The following is a 24,249-nucleotide window of genomic DNA, read 5'->3' as shown; positions in this document are numbered from 1 at the left end:
TTTTAATCCAGGAATTACTGCACGCTCCACAGCCGTCCTTTGGTAATGAACACTGAATCCAGGTGAAAACATGGTTCAGTAGTGTATGTGTGTCCCCTGATGCTTGAGTGCAGGGGTGGTCGTATCCAAGGGCAGCTATCTCATTTCTTAGGGACAACATGGTAATATTTATGGGAGATTATCTTTACACAGGTAAAAAAAATGTGATTACATGGAAGATATTTATGTATATAGCATATTAAATAAATGTGAATAATGAGATGGGAATACCCTTTTACGCTACATTTCTGTTCAATCTGTGTTTCAGTATCCGGAGCTTATGGTGGCTTCTTATAATAATAATGAAGACGCCCCTCATGAACCCGATGGTGTAGCTCTAGTGTGGAACATGAAATTCAAGAAAACCACTCCAGAATATGTGTTTCATTGTCAGGTGAGGCTACTCTGACTTTTTATATGAGATATATAGATAGATAATAAACAGATATTGGAGAAATCAGTGGATAGATAAATATATTGCTATAAAATACTGTGATAGAAGATAGATAGATATGAGATATGGGGGGCTTTGCATCTCCCCTCCATAGGGGTTCCACAAAGCTGTGCGGACTTGAACTCTACTTTTTGTACATATGCGATAGATAGATATGAGATAGATAGATATGAGATAGATAGATAGATATGAGATAGATAGATAGATAGATAGATATGAGATAAATAGATAGATGATAGATAGATAGATAGATAGATAGATAGATAGATATGAGATAGATAGATATGAGATAGATAGATATGAGATAGATAGATAGATATGAGATAGATAGATAGATATGAGATAGATAGATAGATATGAGATAGATATGAGATAGATAGATAGATAGAAAGATATGAGATAGATAGATGATAGATAGATAGATAGATAGATAGATAGATAGATAGATAGATAGATAGATAGATATGAGATAGATAGATAGATAGATAGATATGAGATAGATAGATAGATAGATAGAAAGATATGAGATAGATAGATGATAGATAGATAGATAGATAGATAGATAGATAGATATGAGATAGATAGATAGATAGATGATAGATAGATAGAGATAGATAGATAGATAGATAGATATGAGATAGATAGATAGATAGATAGATAGATAGATAGATAGATATGAGATAGATAGATAGATAGATAGATAGAAAGATATGAGATAGATAGATGATAGATAGATAGATAGATAGATATGAGATAGATAGATAGATAGATAGATAGATAGATAGATAGATAGATAGATAGATATGGGATAGATAGATAGATAGATATGGGATAGATAGATAGATAAATAGATAGATAGGAGATAGATAGATAGATAGATAGATAGATAGATAGATAGATAGATAGATAGATAGGAGATAGATATGATATAGATAGATAGATAGATAGATAGATATGAGATAGATAGATAGATAGATAGATAGATAGATATGAGATAGATAGATAGATAGATAGATAGATAGATATGAGATAGATAGATAGATATGAGATAGATAGATAGATAGATATGAGATAGATAGATAGATAGATAGACAGATATGAGTTAGATAGATGATAGATAGATAGATAGATAGATAGATATGAGATAGATAGATAGATGATAGATAGATAGAGATAGATAGATAGATATGAGATAGATAGATAGATAGATATAAGCAAAAAAACGGCAGCACTCCCAAGCGATAAAGAAAAAGTGAGGTTTTTATTCCATCTCTCGCAACGTTTCAGCTGTGGATCAGCCTTTGTCAAGCAGTATAACAAGTGTTCAAACAGTCTTTAAATAGTGGTTACAAAGTGACGTTTCACAACAATCAATTAAGTAAAAATACATTTTTGCAGATCATCGGTATATTTATATAAAGCAGTGCTGTATTGATAACACATACAGCACTGCTTTATATAAATATACCGATGATCTGCAAAAATGTATTTTTACTTAATTGATTGTTGTGAAACGTCACTTTGTAACCACTATTTAAAGACTGTTTGAACACTTGTTATACTGCTTGACAAAGGCTGATCCACAGCTGAAACGTTGCGAGAGATGGAATAAAAACCTCACTTTTTCTTTATCGCTTGGGAGTGCTGCCGTTTTTTTGCTTATTGACAACCATACTCTTTGGGTAAGAGTCTCTGGATAGCACCCACATCACTTTTTTCATTATAAGCTGTGCTGCTCCACTATTTTTTGTTAGATAGATAGATAGATATGAGATAGATAGATAGATAGATAGATAGAAAGATATGAGATAGATAGATGATAGATAGATAGATAGATAGATAGATAGATAGATAGATAGATAGATAGATAGATAGATATGAGATAGATAGATAGATAGATAGATAGATAGATATGGGATAGATAGATAGATATGGGATAGATAGATAGATAAATAGATAGATAGGAGATAGATAGATAGATAGGAGATAGATAGATAGATAGATAGATAGATATGATATAGATAGATAGATAGATATGAGATAGATAGCTAGGAGATCGATAGATAGATAGATATGAGATTCAGCTCCTGGTGATAAGTATTCAGCCCCTTTGCTCAGTGTTGAGTAGAAGCTTTGGAGCTGGTGCAGCCAGGAGTCTTCTTGGGAAGTTGCTACAAGTTTCTCACCCCTGGATTTGGGGATCCTCTGCCTCTTCCTTGCAGATTCTCTCCAGTTCCCTCAGGTTGGATGGTGAATGTTGGTAGAAGCCATTTTCAGGTCTCACCAGAGATGCTCCATTGGGTTTAGGTCCGGGCTCTGGCTGGGCCGGTCAGGAATGGTCACAGATGTTCTGAAGCCTCTGCTGTGTTATTTTAGCTGTGGGCTTAGGGTCTTGTTGGAAGGTTCGGCCCAGTCTAGGGTCCAGAGCATTTAGAAGCGGTTCTCATCCAGGATATCTCTGCACTTGGTGCATTCGTCTTTCCTTCCATTACAACCAGTGGTCCTGCCCCCCCCCCCCCCCATAGCCTGATGCTGCCCCCTATGTGTCACTGCTGGGATTGTATGTGGCAGGTGATGAGCGGCGCCTGGTTTTCTCCACCGCTTACAATTAACACCAAAAAGTCCAATCTCCATCTCAACAGAGCAGAGAATCTTATTTCTCATAGTCCAGGATCATTCATGTGTTTTGCACTGTATGCGGCTTTCATGTGTCTTACACTGAGGAGAAGCTTCCAGACTCTGCCATAAAGCCCCGACTGTTGGAGGCTGCAGTGATAGGAGACTCCTATCTCCCTCCTGCATCTCTGGAGCTCAGCCACATTGATGAGGTTCTTCTTTACTTCTCACCAAGGCTCTTTTCCCACAATTGCTTAGTTTGGCTGAACGGACAGATCGAAGAAGAGTTATAGTCATCCAAATCTTCTTGCATTTAAGGATTATGGAGGCCACTGTGCTCTTAGGAACCTAGAGAGCTCTTCAGAACCTAGAGTGCTGCCTTGCCACAGTTGTGTCTCTGAGCTCCTTTGGCAGTTCCTTAGACCTCATGATTCACATGTGCTCTGACATGCACTGTGAGCTTTGAGGTCTTATATAGACAGGCGTGTGCCTTTCCTAATCAAGCCCAATCCGTTTAAATAAACACAGCTGGACTCCAATGAAGGAGTAGAACCATCTCAAGGAGGATCAGAAGGAAATAGACATAAGGGCAGCGTGTACATAAATGAGCAAAAAAAGAACTTTTTGGATCATACTGATCATCTTGACCTTACCAATGAAACAAAGAATGAAAATTTTACTGACTGACTGTAAGTGGGCAGGTCAATCTCCTGATGTCCCCCCTATAGTCAGCCCTTATACCATATAGCACACATACATTATATAACAGGATATTAGTGAGAGGCCGCGGAGCGAGAACCTGAGACTCTGTGAAACCTTCTGCGCACATGACGGGTGTTAATGGGATTACATTTTTGCCATAAGCCTCGGTGAAGAATTATGGGCGCTTTCCTAATGACAAGGGGCTGACTCACTTGTGTGGTTTTTTTGGCGCGGACCCGGGATTTTACATTTCCTCGCTTTTTATAGTATTTTTGTTTCGGTAATACAAGTTTCTTTGCCAATAGGTGGAGATTTAGGTAATTTAGGGCTGTTTGCCTTGTGTTAGTCAAAGTCAAAGGAGATTAGGTACAGGTGTTCCTCAATGAAGTTGGCAGGGTAGCCCCCATCCCAGGTCATCGACACCCTCCTCGTAACCTGCTCCGAGCCACACAGCTGGGGCTCCTGCCCCCTCCCCACCGGACTCTTAAAGGGGTATTCCACATTCTGCTTTATAATCTTTGTACAATAAAAAGTCTTACAAATTTCAGGGCAGCTTGTAGAAAGCCTTTAGATATTATTGCTGTGTGACTAACATGGTTATGGGAGCTGTCAGACAATGACCCCTAACAAGTAAGAAAAAACTTTCCACATTATGGTTTTGGAGTCACCTAGTCGGTCTTCACCCTTAAAATCTGATAAAGGGAACTGGACGGCAACAGGCTCGTGCAAGTGCAAGTGGCCAATGGTACCAAGCTCCAGGATGTCAGGTAAAGAACAGTCAAAGACAGGCTAGGGTTAGGGCAGGTGGAGGTCAAGGCAGAGTGGAAGGCATAAGGAGGAGGTCAGGGCAGACAGATACAGCTCGGAGGACATTGGGAAGCAGAGCCTGCATCTGTTTTCATAATGGTGGACTCCCTGTTGGTACCAGTGTCACAAGTGTCACAATATTTCACAAAGAATTTCATTTTATATCACACTCTGCACTTGTTTTATACACATCGCAGTTACTGTTTGCAGTGCAGCTTCTCCTCTGCCTCCATCTTGATTTTTAACCTTCTTCTCTCTGTTATGTTGACATCCCATGATGCTTCAGCACAGCATCACATGTTCAGATGAGACACCATGGGGCTCATTTACTAAGGGTCCGAACGCTGAGAGTTTATAGACTGTGTGGAAAACTCATATGGTTCAGTCCATCATATGAGCCCTTTGGCCTCATTAGCATCATTTTGAAAGTTGATTTTAGAAGGAAGGAGGCCATGGATAAAAAAAAATATAAGAATATTACCACAGTCACAGTGCCTGAAGTAAGTGTCCCTGGTTTATCATGATGGATTTTGATGATAGATTTACTTTGAAGGGAACCTGTCACCCGGAATGTCATTTTTAGCTAGTGACAGGTTCCGATAGCTTATGCTATGCTGAATTTAAAATGAATCTTTACAGTACTTTCTACAACTTTATTTGTTATCACCAGGCTCCCTGTCAGGTAATGTGCTGAGACCTAGCGTGGCAGCTGTAGCTGCCAGTGTGTCCTGTGTCTCAGTCTTATCTCTTCCACATCCACTCATCCAGCTCCCTCCCCCACTTCCTGTTATGTGCATTGAGCAGGCAGGGGAGGGGAATGATGTGGAGTACAAGAAGAATGCATGAGGAGACACATGCTGACATTTCCCCTTCCCCAGAGACTCGCCACAATCTGCTGGCAGGGAGCTAGGTAATGTGAAATAAAGTTTTATAAAGTGCTGATAGATTCAGAATTCTGACATTTTTAAAATACATAGAAAAGGCTATTAGAACCTGTCACCAGTTAAAAATTACATTCCGGGTGATAGGTTCGCTTTAAAGTCACCCCATAACTTTAAGTTTAGACTCTGCTCCAAATCTGGAAGTCCCAGTGGGTCCTAGGACCCACTTCATCCAATAACTGGTTTCCCATACTAAGAAGTGAAGTCCCTTGTAAAGTGGATGCAACGTTCCGTGTCCGAAGAGGCCACTCATTGGATGAACCCAGTCCCATGACTCCCTTGGACCTCCAGTTAAAGCCCTGCGGAGAAACATGGGAGCCTGAACAGGGTAGACTTGTGTCCTTTCTTTCCCATAGAAATAGTGGCCAGTTTTTTGTCTATCTTTGGAATAAAACGGTTGTTTGCGCCACTTTTGTGTCGCGGCTGCAATTTGTCCAACACTTTAGAAAACTGTGCACCTAAATTGGGATCACCTCCTGAAGACAGACCCAATAAACTTGCGCCACTATTGGATTATCTGGAACAAACTACATTAAGGCAATGTGCACCAGTTTTGATATATTTGGGCCAGTATATGAAAAGTCGGAATCTTTCTGCCGCTATGAAGCCATGCATAGGTGATACACGGAGATAAAAGCAGCAAAAATTACCAAGAAAAACTTTGTCCGGGGTGTCCCTTTAAGTTAATACACAAATATATCATCTGGAAAGAGAGATGAATAATGAAACAATTTTGTCTATTTTCCAAAACTAAAAAAAAGTTTGAAAATAAATACTCCACGGCCCCCCCCTCCCCATAGTATTTTCTGGTACATTCCATTGATTTTTATGGATCATTTCCTTTTATAAACAATGACAGTCACTACTGACCAAAACGCCTTAAATTTACCCCGGGGTCGTCTCGCCTGGAGAACATGCTGCAATAAGGAAAAGCCAAGAAATCTGTCAGCTCCGCCCCCTTCCGCTGTCTTGCCGCAACTTCGATGACAACGTCCCAATTTCTGTTTTCATACACAAAGTCCATGGAAAATGTTGGTTAAGTCAGCAGCCCACGTCTCCTGCACCACAAAGTATGACTTCCTCCCATCCTGCGAGATGTTTTCTCGTGGCTTCCACACCCGGCCCCGTATCTGGGTCCGGCATGTGAGGAATCAGGGCAGACTCTGCGTTCTGTACGGGGGCGGTGGGGGGCATCGCTGCCATGTGCATTATCTCACTCACCGCCCCGGACAGCTCTGGCTGAGGCTGGGAAAAAAAAGTTTTTATTAGGTTTGCAAGGTCAGCAATGAGTTCATGAAACTATTGGGCTACAAAACGGCCCTGTAAGTGTAAAGGGTTCACAGTTTTATACAGATTGAAAGGGATTCTCCAGAGTTGCTTCCTTAGCATCGGCGATCAGCATGAGGTTAGTGGGGGGTCTGACACCTGCTGTCACAGCAGGACCCTCACCTTTGTCTCATAGTCACAGAAGAGCTCTTCACTGTCTCCAGTAGGCACACAAAGACCCTCACCTTCCTCTAGTACTCACAGCAGGACTCTGTCCTTCCTTTAGCGGTCACAGCAGGACTCTCTCCTGTCTCTAGTGGTCACAGCAGGACTCTTTCCTGTCTCTAGTGGTCACAGGAGGACTCTCTCCTGTCTCTAGTGGTCACAGCAGGACTCTCCCCTGTCTCTAGTGGTCACAGCAGGACTCTCTCTCCCTCTAGCAGTCACAGCAGGACTCTCTCCTGTCTCTAGTGGTCACAGCAGGACTCTCTCTCCCTCTAGCAGTCACAGCAGGACTCTCGCCTTCCTTTAGTGGACACAGCAGGAGTCTGTCCTTCCTCTAGTTGGCACAGCAGGACTCTGTCTTTCCTCTAGTGGACACAGCAGAACTCTCTCCTTCCTCTAGTGGACACAGCAGAACTCTCTCCTTCCTCTAGTGGACACAGCAGGACTCTCGCCTGTCTCTAGTGGTCACAGCAGGACTCTCCCCTGTCTTAGTGGTCGCAGCAGGACTCTCCCTCCCTCCAGCAGTCACAGCAGGACTCTCTCCTTCCTTTAGTGGACACATCAGGACTCTGTCTTTCCTCTAGTGGATACAGCAGAACTCTCTTCTTCCTCTAGTAGACACAGCAGGACTCTTGCCTGTCTCTAGTGGTCACAGCAGGACTCTCTCCTCCCTCTAGCTGTCACAGCAGGACTCTCTCTCTCCCTCTAGTGGTCACAGCAGGACTCTCTCCCTCCCTCTAGTGGTCACAACAGGACTCTCTCCTCCCTCTAGCTGTCACAGCAGGACTCTCTCCTTTCTTTAGTGGCCACAGCAGAACTGTCTCTTGTCTCTAGTGGTCACAGCAGGACTCTTTCCTGTCTCTAGTGGTCACAGCAGGACTGTTTCCTGTCTCTAGTAGTGACAGCAGGACTCTTTCCTGTTTCTAGTAGTGACAGCAGGACTCTCTCCTGTTTCTAGTGGTCACAGCAGGACTCTCCCCTGTCTCTAGTGGTCACAGCAGGTCTGTCTCCTGTCTCTAGTGGTCACAACAGGACTCTTTCCTGTCTCTAGTGGTCACAGCAGGACTGTTTCCTGTCTCTAGTAGTGACAGCAGGACTCTTTCCTGTCTCTAGTAGTGACAGCAGGACTCTCTCCTGTCTCTAGTGGTCACAGCAGGACTCTCCCTCCTTCTAGCAGTCACAGCAGGACTCTCTCCTTCCGTTAGTGGACACAGCAGAACTTTCTCCTGTTTCTAGTGGTCACAGCAGGACTCTCCCCTGTCTCTAGTGGTCACAGCAGGTCTGTCTCCTGTCTCTAGTGGTCACAACAGGACTCTTTCCTGTCTCTAGTGGTCACAGCAGGACTGTTTCCTGTCTCTAGTAGTGACAGCAGGACTCTTTCCTGTCTCTAGTAGTGACAGCAGGACTCTCTCCTGTCTCTAGTGGTCACAGCAGGACTCTCCCTCCTTCTAGCAGTCACAGCAGGACTCTCTCCTTCCGTTAGTGGACACAGCAGAACTTTCTCCTGTTTCTAGTGGTCACAGCAGGACTCTCCCCTGTCTCTAGTGGTCACAGCAGGTCTGTCTCCTGTCTCTAGTGGTCACAGCAGGACTCTCTCCTGCCTCTAGTGGTCACAGCAGGACTCTTTCATGTTTCTAGTGGTCACAGCAGGACTCTCTCCTGTCTCTAGTGGTCACAGCAAGACTCTTTCATGTCTCTAGTGGTCACAGCAGGACTCTCTCCTTCCTCTAGTGGACACATCAGAACTCTCTCCTTCCTCTAGTAGACACAGCAGGACTCTTTCCTGTCTCTAGTGATCACAGCAGGACTCTTTCCTGTCTCTAGTAGTGACAGCAGGACTCTCTCCTGTTTCTAGTGGTCACAGCAGGACTCTCCCCTGTCTCTAGTGGTCACAGCAGGTCTGTCTCCTGTCTCTAGTGGTCACAGCAGGACTCTTTCCTGTCTCTAGTAGTGACAGCAGGACTCTCTCCTGCCTCTAGTGGTCACAGCAGGACTCTCTCCTGCCTCTAGTGGTCACAGCAGGACTCTCCCCTGTCTCTAGTGGTCACAGCAGGTCTGTCTCCTGTCTCTAGTGGTCACAGCAGGTCTGTCTCCTGTCTCTAGTGGTCACAGCAGGACTCTCCCCTGTCTCTAGTGGTCACAGCAGGACTCTCCCCTGTCTCTAGTGGTCACAGCAGGTCTGTCTCCTGTCTCTAGTGGTCACAGCAGGACTCTTTCCTGTCTCTAGTAGTGACAGCAGGACTCTCTCCTGCCTCTAGTGGTCACAGCAGGACTCTCTCCTGCCTCTAGTGGTCACAGCAGGACTCTCTCCTGTCTCTAGTGGTCACAGCAGGACTCTCTCCTGTCTCTAGTGGTCACAGCAGGACTCTCTCCTGTCTCTAGTAGTGACAGCAGGACTCTCTCCTGTCTCTAGTGGTCACAGCAGGACTCTCCCCTGTCTCTAGTGGTCACAGCAGGACTCTCCCCTGTCTCTAGTGTTAACAGCAGGACTCTCTCCTGTCTCTAGTGGTCACAGCAGGACTCTTTCCTGTCTCTAGTGGTCACAGCAGGACTCTCTCCTGTCTCTAGTAGTGACAGCAGGACTCTTTCCTGTCTCTAGTGGTCACAGCAGGACTCTCTCCTGTCTCTAGTAGTAACAGCAGGACTCTCTCCTGTCTCTAGTGGTCACAGCAGGACTCTCTCCTGTCTCTAGTAGTGACAGCAGGACTCTCTCCTGCCTCTAGTGGTCACAGCAGGACTCTCCCCTGTCTCTAGTGGTCACAGCAGGACTCTTTCCTCCCTCTAGCAGTCACAGGAGGGAGTCTCACTTTCTGCAATATTCCTTTGACCCCTGGATGACGACCATCTTTGATGGTCAGGAAAGCTGTGTGAGTGGCCTACATAAACTGAAGATTCTGCCATATCCCACCTATCATTATCCCGCTATTAAAGAGCAGCCAAATAATGTGGCAGAACTTAACACTCGCTGCTCAGGACCGAATCCGCAGAATTTTATATGTGTTGCATTGTAATTTGTTTATGATTCTTATTAACCTTCCGTTAATCAATAAATGCAACAACATCCGCAGGCGCAGGACAAGGGAACATGGAGACAGAAGGGAGACATTAAGCACGAGTGGGGCTCAGTACTTTTCCAATCAAATAAATGTAATTTGTGGCCACGTATCAAGAGCTCGCTGGTTTGAAGTTCTAAGTGGAACAATCCAGCTCCTGGCGCTTGTGCAGCCGCGCGGCTGCGCCTCATGCTGCCACTTTCATGTGGTTTGTGGGGCATATCCAGAAAGCCGCAGCATTGCTGAAGACCAGAAACCAGATAGAGTCACATTGCTTCCTTTCTTCTTAAATAAATGCTTCTCTCTTAACCCTTTTATGTCTGGATGTTCTCCCTTAGCCCCAGGAGTAGATGAAATTCCTGAATATGTACCAGTACACCTCCCCCACTACCCTATGTCTTCTGATCAAACCTACCCTTTAAGAAACCCACTTTAAGAGACCTTTTAGCTCCTTCACCAACTTTTCCAATAGTTGTCACTTCCCTGACTTTGGCGCAGTTGGAATTTTTTAAATAGCCCTCACAGTTCCTAAGATTCAACTCGTGCTGAAGAAAACATTCCCTAAACCATGACACTTCCTCCACCAACTTTCACTGACGTCTTTACACACTTTGGGTTCAGTCTTTTTTCTGGCTGGTAGGGTCCCCCCTTTGGCCCTTATCTCAATAACCAGATGTCGGAGGTTTCCAGTCACTTTGGAACTGCACAACATTTTTGCAAAGTCAGTGGAAACTGAAAAGTTCAGCGCCAGTAAAATAGGATTTGTCAGATAATAATGGAAATTAGTATCAGGTGCCGGAATAGCACCAATGAAAGTGTTCTCTAATTTTGATCAGTTTTTTATTCTCATTTACCTAATTTACATTATTATTCTGAGCTTTAGAATATACACAGTTTTATACTGTTATTTTACTCATATTAGGATATGTTCACATAGAGCTACACAATGACCTTGGCATTTAGGAAATTGTGTGTTCTCTAATTTTGTTTTCTAATTTTGTTCTCCCTGTCTCTGGCACAGTTGGCATACTTTAAATGGCCCTCACCGTTATTAAGATTCAACTCGTGCTGCAGAAAACATTCCCTAAACCATGACACTTCCTCCACCAACTTTCACTGACGTTTTTACACATTATGGGTTCAGTCTTTCCACAGTTTGTCCACGAACATAATGGGACAAATATATTAAACTGGTTGTGGCAGTTTTGTGTCTGACTTTGAACTAGAGAGAATGGGGGTCATTTACTTACCCGGTCCTATCGCGATCCAGCGGCGTGTTCTCCGTCCAGATTTCGGATCTTCCGGCGATCCACTAAGGTCGTGCGCCCAATGTCCACCAGGTGTCGCTGCTGCGCTGAGGTCCGCCGGAGCTCACCAGTCTATCCTTGATGCATGTAAGTTCGTGTCAAGCGACACTTTTTTTTTTAAAAATAGCGCGATTTTTCCGAATCCGACGGGTTTTCCACCGGCCATGCCCCCTGATTTCCGTCGTCTGCAACTCGGTGCTGATGCGCCACAATCCGAGCGCGTGCACCAAAAACCAGGGGCAATTCGGAGCAAAGCGGTAAAGTTCAGGAAACGCAGCGAAAATGCGTGATTCGGACCCTTAGTAAATGACCACCAATGTGTATCTGCTTGCACATGTATTTATAAAGTGTCTGTGCCAGTTTTGTGTCTCGGATGAGCTTTGCCTGGCACACCAGAAAAATGTGCACCTGTATACTGTATAACATGCCATTGTAATCCTGACTGAGCATAAAAAGTGATCTCTACAGAGCAGGAAGTATCAGACTATTTATTATGAGGCTCAATAGTCAGAGGGTGAGAGCTGCAGGATTTCAGGATTTTTTTGTTAGGATATTGATAGAAAAAATGAAAACTAAAAAAAGAAAACCTTTAAAAATATGTAAAAATACATTTGAAAATTATAACATAATTTACACAATGGGGCAGATTTACTTACCTGGTCCATTCGCGATCCAGCGGCGCGTTCTCTGCAGTGGATTCGGGTCTTCCGGCGATTCACTAAGGCAGTTTCTCCGACGTCCACCAGGTGTCGCTGCTGCGCTGAAGTCCGCCGAGGTCCACCGGAGTTCACAATCCTATTGTTGGTGAAGGTAAGCGCGAGTCCCACGACACTTTTTTTTTTTAAATGCGGTGGTTTTTCTGAATACGTCGGGTTTTCGTTCGGCCACGCCCACGATTTCCGTCGCGTGCATGCCGGCGCCGATGCGCCACAATCCAATCGCGTGCGCCAAAATCCCGGGGCAATTCAGGGGTAATCGGAGCAAATCGGAAATATTCGGGTAACACATCGGGAAAACGCAAATCGGGCCCTTAGTAAATGACCCCCAATGTGTCATTTCTTTAAGAGCACGGCAACTTATAACACAAATACCCTCTAGATTACAAATCACATGCACAATGACAGACAGTTTGGGGGGAGTGAATACTTTGGCAATGCCCTGTTTTCTTCTTACAATCCATTTTTATCCATTTTATTTTCTATTGTAAATTGAAGCGACACATTACAAGCTTCTTAAAGGGGCGGGCCGAGGTTATAATCATTGTGAAGCTTCTGGTGGTAAATGTAACAAGCTGTGACTTCCATTACAATAGAAATGTCTGTAAATGTTCTGACATGTCCAGACGGCGGTTCCTAAAAGACCCGACACGTCCCCCTCCCGGTCAGGGGCTTATGGAAAAGCTTTTAATGTGCCTTACGCCTCGGAAGGCGTCAGAAATCAGCGTCCGTATTGTGAATATTTTGTGAAGTTCCGTCACTTTAATGGAGCACAATAAATAGATCGCCACATACAGTCACGTGTTACACCGAGAATTCCGAGAAGCCGCAGAATTTTTTATCGGGAAGTGTTTTTGTCCTTATTGAAAAATAACAAAAATACATAGAAGGGTCTTTTCTTTTTGAGGCAGAAACATAGAAACCTCCTGGTAATGGAAATCGTGGGGTTTTATCTGCCCTGTCAGAGGCCGAGGGATAGAAAAGGTCTATATTTAACCTTATTTCTGTGTTCATGTTGGAGGATTTATAAGAAAAAGGGCATTTTTGTGATAAAATTTTACTACTAAGTAATTGTATCTAAGCCCATCTTTTGTGATACAAAAGTCACCTAACCAGGGTATCTAAACCTACTGGAGCACGTGTAGGGAAAAATACATTACATCCTGTATTATACCCCAGAGCTGCACTCACTATTCTGCTGCTGGTGCAGTCACTGTGTACATACATGACATTACTTATCCTGTACTGATCCTGAGTTACATCCTGTATTATACTCCAGAGCTGCACTCACTATTCTGCTGTTAGTGCAGTCACTGTGTGCATACATGACATTACTTATCCTGTACTGATCCTGAGTTACATCCTGTATTATACTCCAGAGCTGCACTCACTATTCTGCTGCTGGTGCAGTCACTGTGTACATACATGACATTACTTATCCTGTACTGATCCTGAGTTACATCCTGTATTATACCCCAGAGCTGCACTCACTATTCTGCTGCTGGTGCAGTCACTGTGTACATACATGACATTACTTATCCTGTACTTATCCTGAGTTACATCCTGTATTATACCCCAGAGCTGCACTCACTATTCTGCTGCTGGTGCAGTCACTGTGTACATACATGACATTACTTATCCTGTACTGATCCTGAGTTACATCCTGTATTATAACCCAGAGCTGCACTCACTATTCTGCTGCTGGTGCAGTCACTGTGTACATACATGACATTACTTATCCTGTACTGATCCTGAGTTACATCCTGTATTATACCCCAGAGCTGCACTCACTATTCTGCTGCTGGTGCAGTCACTGTGTACATACATGACATTACTTATCCTGTACTGATCCTGAGTTACATCCTGTAGATCTTTTATTTTATATAAAAGTAAAAAAAACATAACAATACAAACAAAACATAACATACAATATCTTAATTGCTGGTCCAGCCACATTCACACCTAGTAAAAACAATAACTTAAAATACACCGAAATGAATAAACACCACAACCCCCACCCAACCGATTATCACAACCTAAACCAAACCAATAAACAATAAGACAAGCCACACCCACAAATAAACATAAATGACTATAAATATACATAAACCCACCCCACACCCTCTAATAACAAACCACCCCACACAGATCACATCCCACACCCATTTTTTTTTTTTTTTTTTTTTTTTAATATATAATAACAAATACACACAACACTACACTAAACTAAATCCCTCGCCCGCACCCTCCCCTTCCCCCCAGACACTGGTCTAACGTCCAAAGTTTGCGTTAAGTAGTCCAGACCAGTGCCCAGGGTCATAGAGTCCAAGGTCAGTTCATAAATCCCACCACCATCACCCCCCTCCCAACCTAACACTATGTCCCAAACCCCACTATATACAATATATACAATATATACAGTATTTACAACACAACATAAAGAAAACAGAATACAAATAAAATCTCAACAACATCAATCAAAACCACATAAAGCCCAGGTTCGGTGCCTGCAAGCCCAACATCACTACATGCTCAGAACACAAAACAAAAATCTACTGTGCAGCATCAGCCCAACACCAGGAGAGGAGATGACAGACTAAGGGACACTAAAGGAGAACCCCCTCCAAAGGAGAGAGGCCCTCCCCGTGCCCAGCCTCTCATACTCCAGAGAGCGCACCTTCACCAGGTCACCCAGAATGTTCCTAACCACCTCATCCACCGGGAGGATTTTACGCTGCGTCGATACTAAACACCGTGCGTTCCACGTGTGGTACCTGACCACTAGGCTAACTAGGAATAACGTGCAGCGGTCCCGGCCACCCAGGCCTCTGAATGCTCCATAGGCCCACTCCGCATAGGAGAGGCCGGCCAACCCGGGCCAATGGATGGAAGCGCCCACCCGGTTGTACACCTCTGTGTTAAAGGGGCACTGAAGCAGGAAGTGGTCCATGCTCTCCAGCAGGCCACCGCACTCCTCCCGGGGACAACCCCTTTCCTCAGAGCTCCTACACTTCAGATTGTCCCTCACACACAGCTTTCCATGGAAGCAGCGCCAAGTCACATCCCAAAACTTCAAGGGGATCCTGATGGAATTCAATAGACTCAAACCCACCCCCAGATCCCGACTTGGGCAATCCCTGAGGGCCAGAGGCTTCTGGAAATGGGTCAACAGAACCCTCTTGTCAAGGATTTTCCTCGACATGGTCCTGATCTCCCACATTCCCAGACCCCACCGGCGAATCACCTTCAGAACTGGGGTAGCGTAAGCCGGAAGATGCCCATGCGGTGTGCGAAGATCCTTCACTTGTCCTCCTGTCTCCCATTCCTGGAAGAAAGGCCGAAACCATCCCCTGCAGGAGTATACCCACGGAGGAGCCCTCTCTTTCCAGAGGTTTGCTACATTGATCTTAAGAAAGGTATTCACTAGGAACACCACAGGGTTGACCATACACAACCCTCCTTGTCTCCTCGTGCGGTAAGTAACCTCCCTCTTGATAAGGTTCAGCCTATTCCCCCATAACAGCTGGAAGAACAGACTGTAGACCCGAGTCCAGAGGGGTTCTGGCAACATGCACACACTGCCCAGATAAATCAGCAATGGGAGCAGGTAAGTTTTGATCAGATTAACCCTTTCTCTGAGGGTCAAAGACCAACCCTTCCACTGGTCCACCCTCTGAGCGGCGATCTTAAGCCTGCCGTCCCAGTTTTGCATGGGGTAATCCCCCTGGCCAAATTCGATGCCGAGAACTTTGGCGGAGTCCTGGGGCCCTGGAAGAGTGTCCGGGAGATCAAAGCCTGGATCCCCCTCTCCCAGCCAGAGACTCTCACACTTATCCCGGTTGATCTTGGACCCAGAAGCCTCTGAGTAGCGGTCAACCTCTGACATCACCCATTGCGCCTCCCCTCCCGAGGACACGAAAAGGGTGACATCATCAGCATACGCTACCACCCTTAGAGTGGCTTCCGGTGCTGCCCGATCCATCCCGACTCCCACCAACGGCCCACGATCAACCCTCCTAAGGAATGGGTCAATCGCGAACACGTATAAAAGTGGGCTCAGAGGACAACCCTGGCGAACACCAGACCCGACCTCAAAAGAGCGGCCAATCCAACCGTTCACAAGCGGGAAACTCTCTGCCCCTGCGTACAAAACCTTAAGCCAATTGACAAACTCCCCCGGCAGGCCATACCTCAGAAGGACAGACCAGAGGTACTCGTGGTTAACCCGATCAAATGCTTTTGCCTGATCCAGGGACAGCAAGTACCCCTTCCAGTTACCAGCCCTGCCCTGCTCCACTGCCTCCCGGACACAAAGCACAGCACTAAATGTACTGCGGCCTGGAACAGAGCAGTGCTGGGTCCCCGAAAGGAGCCGGGGCGCAAACTGCACCAGCCGATTAAACAGCACCTTTGCCAAAACCTTTCTGTCCGTATTGAGAAGCGCTATGGGACGCCAGTTCTCAATACGAGATCGGTCCTTACCCTTTGACAGGATGATCAGGGCTGACCTCCTCATTGACTTCGGCAGAGCGCCCGAGGAAAGACACTCATTGAATACCTCAGTCAAGAGGGGAACCAAGGCGTCCTTAAAGGTCTTATAAAATTCGGATGTTAAGCCATCCGGACCCGGCGATTTCTTGAGGGCGAGCCCTTCAATCGCCAGGCTGACTTCCTCTTCCCTGATCACTTCGGTCAAAACATCAAGAGAAGGGTCTACTCCTGGCTCAGGGACAGTTTCAGCCAGGAAAGCCGACATCACATCCCGATCTAGATCCTTCCTGCCCAAGAGGTGCGAGTAGAAGGATCTGACGACCTCCAGAATCCCTGATCTGGACCTTTTCAGGGACCCCGTACTGTCAACCAGTCCTGTGACAACTTTACCATTCACTGACATCTTGCAGTTTCTGTAAGGGTCGGGCGAGCGGTATTTCCCGTAATCCCTCTCAAAAACCAAAGATGCGTGTCTATCGTACTGACACCTCTTCAGCAAGGATTTCACTCTGGAGATGTCCTCACGACTACCTCCAGTCGAGACGAGATGCTCGAGTTTCCTCCTCAGGCCCTGATACAGGCGGTACCTGTCCAGGCTCCTGAGGCTCGAGAGCTGGCGGAAGAATCTCGCCACCCTTTTCTTGAGCATCTCCCACCACTCTGACTTACTGCTACAAAGGCCCAGCAAAGGTACCTGGCTCTGAAGAAAGTCCTCAAAGGATTGTCTTATCTCTGCTTCTTCCAGGAGAGACGAATTGAGCTTCCAGTAGCCTCTTCCCATCCGGGGGGTCTCTGTAACATTCAGAGAAAACAAAATTAAACAGTGGTCGGAGAACTCCACCTCAACAACGGACACTGGTGAAGAAATGGCTTCCTCCTTTAAATAAAACCTGTCTATTCTAGACCTGCAGCTACCCCTATAATAGGTGAACCCCGCGTGGCCTGGGGTGTGCCGGATGTGGACATCCACCAGGCGAGCCTCACTAGCTATGCTATTAAGAGCGACGCTATCATAAGTCAGCTTGTCTCTGGAACCTCCCCTATCCTGGGACCTCGTGACAGCATTGAAGTCCCCTCCAAAGACCACCTGCCGACTTGTAAAAAGGTAGGGCTTGATCCTCATAAAGAGACACTTCCTGTCCCACTTGGACTGGGGACCATAGATGTTAATTAGGCGAAGTTCTTGTCCCTTCATGAGGACATCCAGGATCAGGCACCTCCCCATTTCTAACTCAATAACTCGTCGGCATTCTACCGGTGCGGTAAAAAGTACCGCCACTCCGCTATACGGCTCGGCCGCAAGAGACCAATAGGAAGGCCCGTGTCTCCATTCCCTCTTAGCTTTAAACACGGCCGCCAAATCTGGCAGCCTGGTCTCCTGCAAAAATAAAATGTCAGCTTCAACTCGGCCGAGAAAATCAAAGGCCGCAAATCTAGCCGCATCAGACTTAATGCTGGCGACATTAATGGACGCCAGCGTCAACGGAGTGGGTGCCGCCATCATGAGTGATTGAGTTAGACGGCTTTCTTTTTACCCATCTTACCACCACCCTCGGGAAATGAACACCCCCTTTTTAGACATATTGTGGTGTCCATCTCCCTCACCTCCGATGCTTCAGGGGCAGATCCAGGACCTGCCCCCTCATCCTCGTCTCCAGACTCTGGGCCAGTCTCCCCTCCTGAGGACCCTGACTCCCCAGGGGGAGACTCGGCACCCCCTGCAGGCCCCTCCGCCACCTCTGGCCCTTCACCCTCAGCCCCTCCATCGGCAGGAGAGGCTCCATCCAGGGCCAGGAATCGATTTGAAAGTTCGACCAGCGGGGGGTCGGTTGCACCTTCCTTGGGTACCTTAGTCAGGGAGGGAGAAGATCTTACACCTCCCTTCTTTTTACCCTTTTTCTTCTTTTTGGCGCCACGCTTACGCTTTTCCTCTAGCCACACCCTATTATCCTCATCCATACTCTCATAATGGGAGGAGTCTGAGGACGTGGCACCTTCCTCTCTCTCGATCCTCCTGACCTCCTCATCCAGTACATTATCCCCTGGGGCCTCAGCGACAGGTGTGGTCTCCAGGACAGCGCCAGAGGTTGTCCCAGCAGCCCGAGACTCCCCCCGCTCTCTCTCCTGTTGACGCTTCTCTAGACGCCTTAGCTGGGCAGGCGTCTTTTTCCTGTCTTTCTTCCCTGGCCCCTCTATTCCTCCGCCTCGGCTAGTCCCCTCCCCAGCAGATTCAGCCTCATGGCTTTCATCCGCTGAGGCTGAGCCTGCATTAGCGAAGGAAAGAGGACAACGACTGTACGGGTGACCGAGATCACCACACAGGTTACACCTAATCTGCCCTGTACAGGATGCAGCGAGATGGCCGACACCCCCACACAACGCACACTTCTGCACGGTGCAGTTTGCGCTGAAATGTGTGGGGTCACCGCACCTGTGACACAGCTTAGGCTGCCCCCGGTAGAAGATCAGGATCCGATCCCTCCCCAGGAAGGCTGATGAAGGGATGTGGGCGACTGAGTTACCTGAACACCTCAACTTCACCATGAAGGTCCAGGCCCCTGACCAGATACCATACTCATCACGATTTTTTTCCGGTAATCCTAGCACCTCTCCATAACGATTCATCCAGGTCATGATGTCAAAGCAAGATAGTGATTCGTTACGGGTAAGAACGGTCACTTTCTTGAGTTCGCTCTGGCGGGACACTGCTTGCACAGCAAAGTCCCGCCACTCGGGCTCGTTGTATCTCAGCTCATAGTTGGACCAGAAGAGCTCAAGCCCCTCCGGCCGAACAAAGCTGACATCAAACTCAGATGTACCATAGGGATGGATCAAGGCAAAGATGTCAGCCGCCTTGAAGTCCATCTTCAGCAGCAGCTCAACTACCCGTGCCCGAGGGGGACACACATCACTGCCACGCCACCGAAGACGGACCACATTCCTACGGTTAGCACCCGGCCCGGTTGTCGGGAGCGACCATGATGTCTCCCTGCCTCTTTGCTCTCGGAAGGCAGACAGGCCGTGCCTCTCTATCCAAAACGACAAATCAACCTCCTGCCCTGCTACATTGATCGTCCTTTCACCCTTCTGTAAGGCCTGCAGGAGGCGCCGTTGCAAAAAGCCGTCCCCAGAGCCCAGAGACGAGGATGATGGACCCCTACTTCCCCCAGCAGCGACACTGGCATAGCTCTTAATAGGGGCCGCCACTGGGGGAGCAACCGGACCAACCCCTGCACCCACCACATTAACACTACCCACCTCAGCCGCGCCACCCACACCACCAGTCACTCCATCACTCACTCCCATAACTGGTAACGGTTCTCCACCACTCACACCATTCACATTATCCACCACAACATTACTGACACCATTCACACTAGCCACCACAACATTACTGACACCATTCACACTGGCTGGACCAGCAACAACATCAGGGGACATGACCACCTCCGCATCTTCGGGCACAAGGGACGGGGGTCCCCTCGCAGAGCATCGCCCAAAGGGGACCCCAACTCTTGTCGCACTTGTGCCCTCCGCATCATCGGTAGCAGATGTTATTTTGCTTTTTCTGGGGCTCGGAAACAATCGCCGCTGCTCCTTAGCCGGTGTGAGGCGCCGCTGATCTCCGGTCTGCATAGAATTATCATTATCCCCAACACCGACACAAAAGAGTACCTTCTGTCTGGGAGGTCCGGAGCTCTCAGCCTCAGCGACCCCTCCACACTGCCGCCGCCCCATAACCAAGTGATCAGCGGCGACAGCATGGAGAGGCGCCGAGGCACGAAGAGGCACCGAGGCACCGGAAGCTGCCACCAGTGCCGGGCTGTCCCCCCCTCCCAGCGGGGGACGCACCACAGCACTGGATTTTGATGTTATCGCCACTGCAGAGCCGCCCTGACTGTCCGACCTTGCGGCCGATGCCTCCCCTGCTCCCCCACTGTTACCACAAACAGAGACGGAGCCCATCGCCACATCAGATGTCACACCTGTAATCTCCCTGCACCTTTGCACCGGGTCCACAGCAGAACTCGGGGGGGTTTGGGTAGCAGGGCTTGCACAGTGAGCTGACCCTGCGCTTTGCCCGGGGGGGTGTACAGGGAGGGGGGTAAAGATGAATCTCACCTCTTCTTGCTGCTTTGGCCTGGTCTTCTTACTCTTCCTCCGGCTGCTCCCCCCAGCGGCTTCCTCTGGGAGTTCATCGCCAAAAGAAAAGTTTTCCATGTGCACTGGGGACTCGAGCAGCCGGATCTCTGCCATGAGCGCCCCTCCCTGGCTGCCGGTGTCACTGTCCTCCCCCGAGCGAGGTGTTACTGCTGGCTGTCCTGCAGGGGGCCCACTGCACGAGGCCTGCTGATCTTCCTGCAGGCCGCCAGGTGGGAACTGCTGCTCGTTATCATCATCATCATCCTCCTCTTCCACCTGGCTCGCAGGCTGCAACCCCATCAGCCTTTGCTCTCTGTTATCAGCCATCTGAGCAAATCTCTCATCATTTAAAAGTTTTTCTTTAAATGGTCCGCTGTTGTTGCAAATAAAGTTTTTTCTTTTCAGCAGTTTATCAATATCCGCTTTAAGTTTGTTAATTTCACAACATATCTCCGTCTTGCGCTTCTTTGGCGCTGTGTTCGCCCTGGCGCGGGCACATCGCAGCTCCTCCCGGAGCCTCCTGATGGTCTTACTTGCCTCTTCGTACTCACAGAGGTGGCTCTGGACCCGGGAGGCATAGGTGGACAAAGTCTCCCGGGGTCCCTGCACCGCCCAGCCTCCCCCCGCATGGTCAGCCTTACCTCTGTGAGCACTCCGCTTCATGGCTCCAGCCCCGGAAGGACCGCTCTCACCCGCACCATCATGGACATCCAGCTTCTTACGGTGTTGCTTCACATTGGACTCAGGGGGAGTAGGAGCTGTATTACTACGACTCCTGGTGGAACGTCTCACCCCTGAGTCCTCCATAGCGCTGGCCGGTTGCTGTCCTCTCCTGCCCCCCGCCGGCCTGGCCCGGGAAGCAGGAGCCTGGGAGTCGGCTCCCTCGCTCATCCCCAGGAACCTAACTCCCTCCCTGGGAGAGGAGAGAGCAGGCCCGGGGTAGGTAGATGGATCCTCCAGGAGCTCAGGAGCACAAGCACAGAGCAGCTTCACACACAGCCACACCCTCCTCTAACGAGGTAACCGCCTCCAGAGCTGCTCTCACTATCTGCTGCTGGTGCAGTCACTGTGTACATACATGACATTACTTATCCTGTACTGACCCTGAGTTACATCCTGTATTATACTCCAGAGCTGCACTCACTATTCTGCTGCTGGTGCAGTCACTGTGTACATACATGACATTACTTATCCTGTACTGACCCTGAGTTACATCCTGTATTATACTCCAGTGCTGCACTCACTATTCTGCTGCTGGTGCAGTCACTGTGTACATACATGACATTACTTATTCTGTACTGACCCTGAGTTACATCCTGTATTATACCCAGAGCTGCACTCACTATTCTGCTGCTGGTGCAGTCACTGTGTACATACATGACATTACTTATCCTGTACTGATCCTGAGTTACCTCCTGTATTATACCCTAGAGCTGCACTCACTATTCTGCTGCTGGTGCAGTCACTGTGTACATACATGACATTACTTATCCTGTACTGATCCTGAGTTACCTGCAGGTAGTGAGGATATTAGTAGTGTCGGAGGATGATGTGTGTGGCTGGTATTAGACCTGGGAGTCCCTGTGCGGATACAGTTCCATTACGACCACATGAGGACGGGGCTGGGTTACAGATGTTTTCGTTGTGTTGTGTGAGGGTCGTCCGGGCTGAGCGCATCTCGTACTGATGTCAGGTGACTGCGGTCACTTCTTAGTGGGGATCTTCTAAAACACGTCTTAACTTACGACTCAAGTGCCTTGAACAACCTCTACACAATCAAATAAACGCTGTACAAGCAAAATATACATTGACATCTTACAGATGCTCCTCAGAGGCCAGCGAAGGCTAAAGGATAGCACATGTCTGACACGTGCTGATACCTCTCCCCCCCCACCTCCCGGGGCCTCAGGGTCTCCTGAACCCATTTAGGACAAATAAAGTGTTAAAGTGTGAAACATTAGAGGCACAGAGGCCAAAACCTGGGGATTGTATCTAATCCTTATTGGAAGTCGTGTTGGCTCCTTATGGATATACATACGACCTCCATATATTTCCTTATATATCATTGCAGAACAGATAGTGCTGCCTTCCTGTCATTTCTTGTAAATGGTGTAGTCTCTGATAGTACTACCTTCCTGTCTTTCCATGTAAGTAAGGAATCACATATATTGCTACCTTTATATATATCCTTGTATTTCATGCAGTCACAGATAGTACTACCTCCTTGTCTTTATATTAAAATGATGCCTGGACAGATAGTACTACCTCCTTGTCTTTCTATTGAAATGATGCCTGGACAGATAGTACTACCTCCTTGTCTTTCTATTGAAATGATGACTGGACAGATAGTACTGCCTCCATGTCTTTCTATTGAAATGATGCCTGGACAGATAGTACTACCTCTATGTCTTTCTACTGAAATGATGCCTCGGCAGATAGTACTACCTCCTTGTCTTTCTATTGAAATGATGCCTGGACAGATAGTACTACCTCTATGTCTTTCTATTGAATTGATGGACAGATAGTACTACCTCCATGTCTTTCTATTCAAATTATGCCTGGGCAGATAGTACTACCTCCTTATCTTTCTATTGATATGATGCCTCGGCAGATAGTACTACCTCCATGTCTTTCTATTGAAATGATGCCTCCGCAGATAGTACTACCTCCATGTCTTTCTATTCAAATTATGCCTGGGCAGATAGTACTACCTCCTTATCTTTCTATTGATATGATGCCTCGGCAGATAGTACTACCTCCATGTCTTTCTATTGAAATGATGCCTGGACAGATATTACTACCTCCATGTCTTTCTATTGAAATGATGCCTCCGCAGATAGTACTACCTCCATGTCTTTCTATTGAAATGATGCCTCCGCAGATAGTACTACCTCCATGTCTTTCTATTTAAATTATGCCTGGGCAGATAGTACTACCTCCTTATCTTTCCATTGAAATGATGCCTGGACAGATAGTACTTCCTCCTTGTCTTTCTATTTAAATGATGCCTGGACAGATAGTACTACCTCCATGTCTTTCTATTGAAATGATTCCTGGACAGATAGTACTACCTCCTTGTCTTTTCTATTGAAATGATTCCTGGACAGATAGTACTACCTCCATGCCTTTCTATTGATATGATGCCTCGGCAGATAGTACTACCTCCATGTCTTTCTATTGAAATGATGCCTGGACAGATAGTACTACCTCCTTGTCTTTCTACTGAAATGATGCCTCGACAGATAGTACTACCTCTATGTCTTTCTATTGAAATGATGCCTCGGCAGATAGTACTACCTCCATGTCTTTCTATTTAAATGATGCCTGGACAGATAGTACTGCCTCCTTATCTTTCCATTGAAATGATGCCTGGACAGATAGTACTTCCTCCTTGTCTTTCTATTTAAATGATGCCTGGACAGATAGTACTACCTCCATGTCTTTCTATTGAAATGATGCCTGGACAGATAGTACTACCTCCTTGTCTTT

General features: G+C 47.0%; 1 protein-coding gene across 3 annotated transcripts in view; it reads left to right on the top strand.

Moving 5' to 3' along the window:
* Positions 1-24,249, top strand: part of DYNC1I1 (dynein cytoplasmic 1 intermediate chain 1) — a 221,096-nt gene that overhangs the window by 123,066 nt on the left and 73,781 nt on the right. For all 3 annotated transcript variants that reach the window (XM_072154362.1, XM_072154360.1, XM_072154361.1), the window contains one exon: positions 308-433. In XM_072154362.1, coding sequence (XP_072010463.1) covers positions 308-433 — 126 coding nt within the window. The remainder of the gene's footprint in view (positions 1-307; positions 434-24,249) is intronic.

This window comes from Engystomops pustulosus, chromosome 5 (genome assembly GCF_040894005.1).
Source record: "Engystomops pustulosus chromosome 5, aEngPut4.maternal, whole genome shotgun sequence".
Lineage (NCBI taxonomy): Eukaryota > Metazoa > Chordata > Amphibia > Anura > Leptodactylidae > Engystomops > Engystomops pustulosus.
The sequence above is the reverse complement of the archived record's forward strand: the minus strand, read 5'-3'. Positions and strand labels throughout refer to the sequence as shown.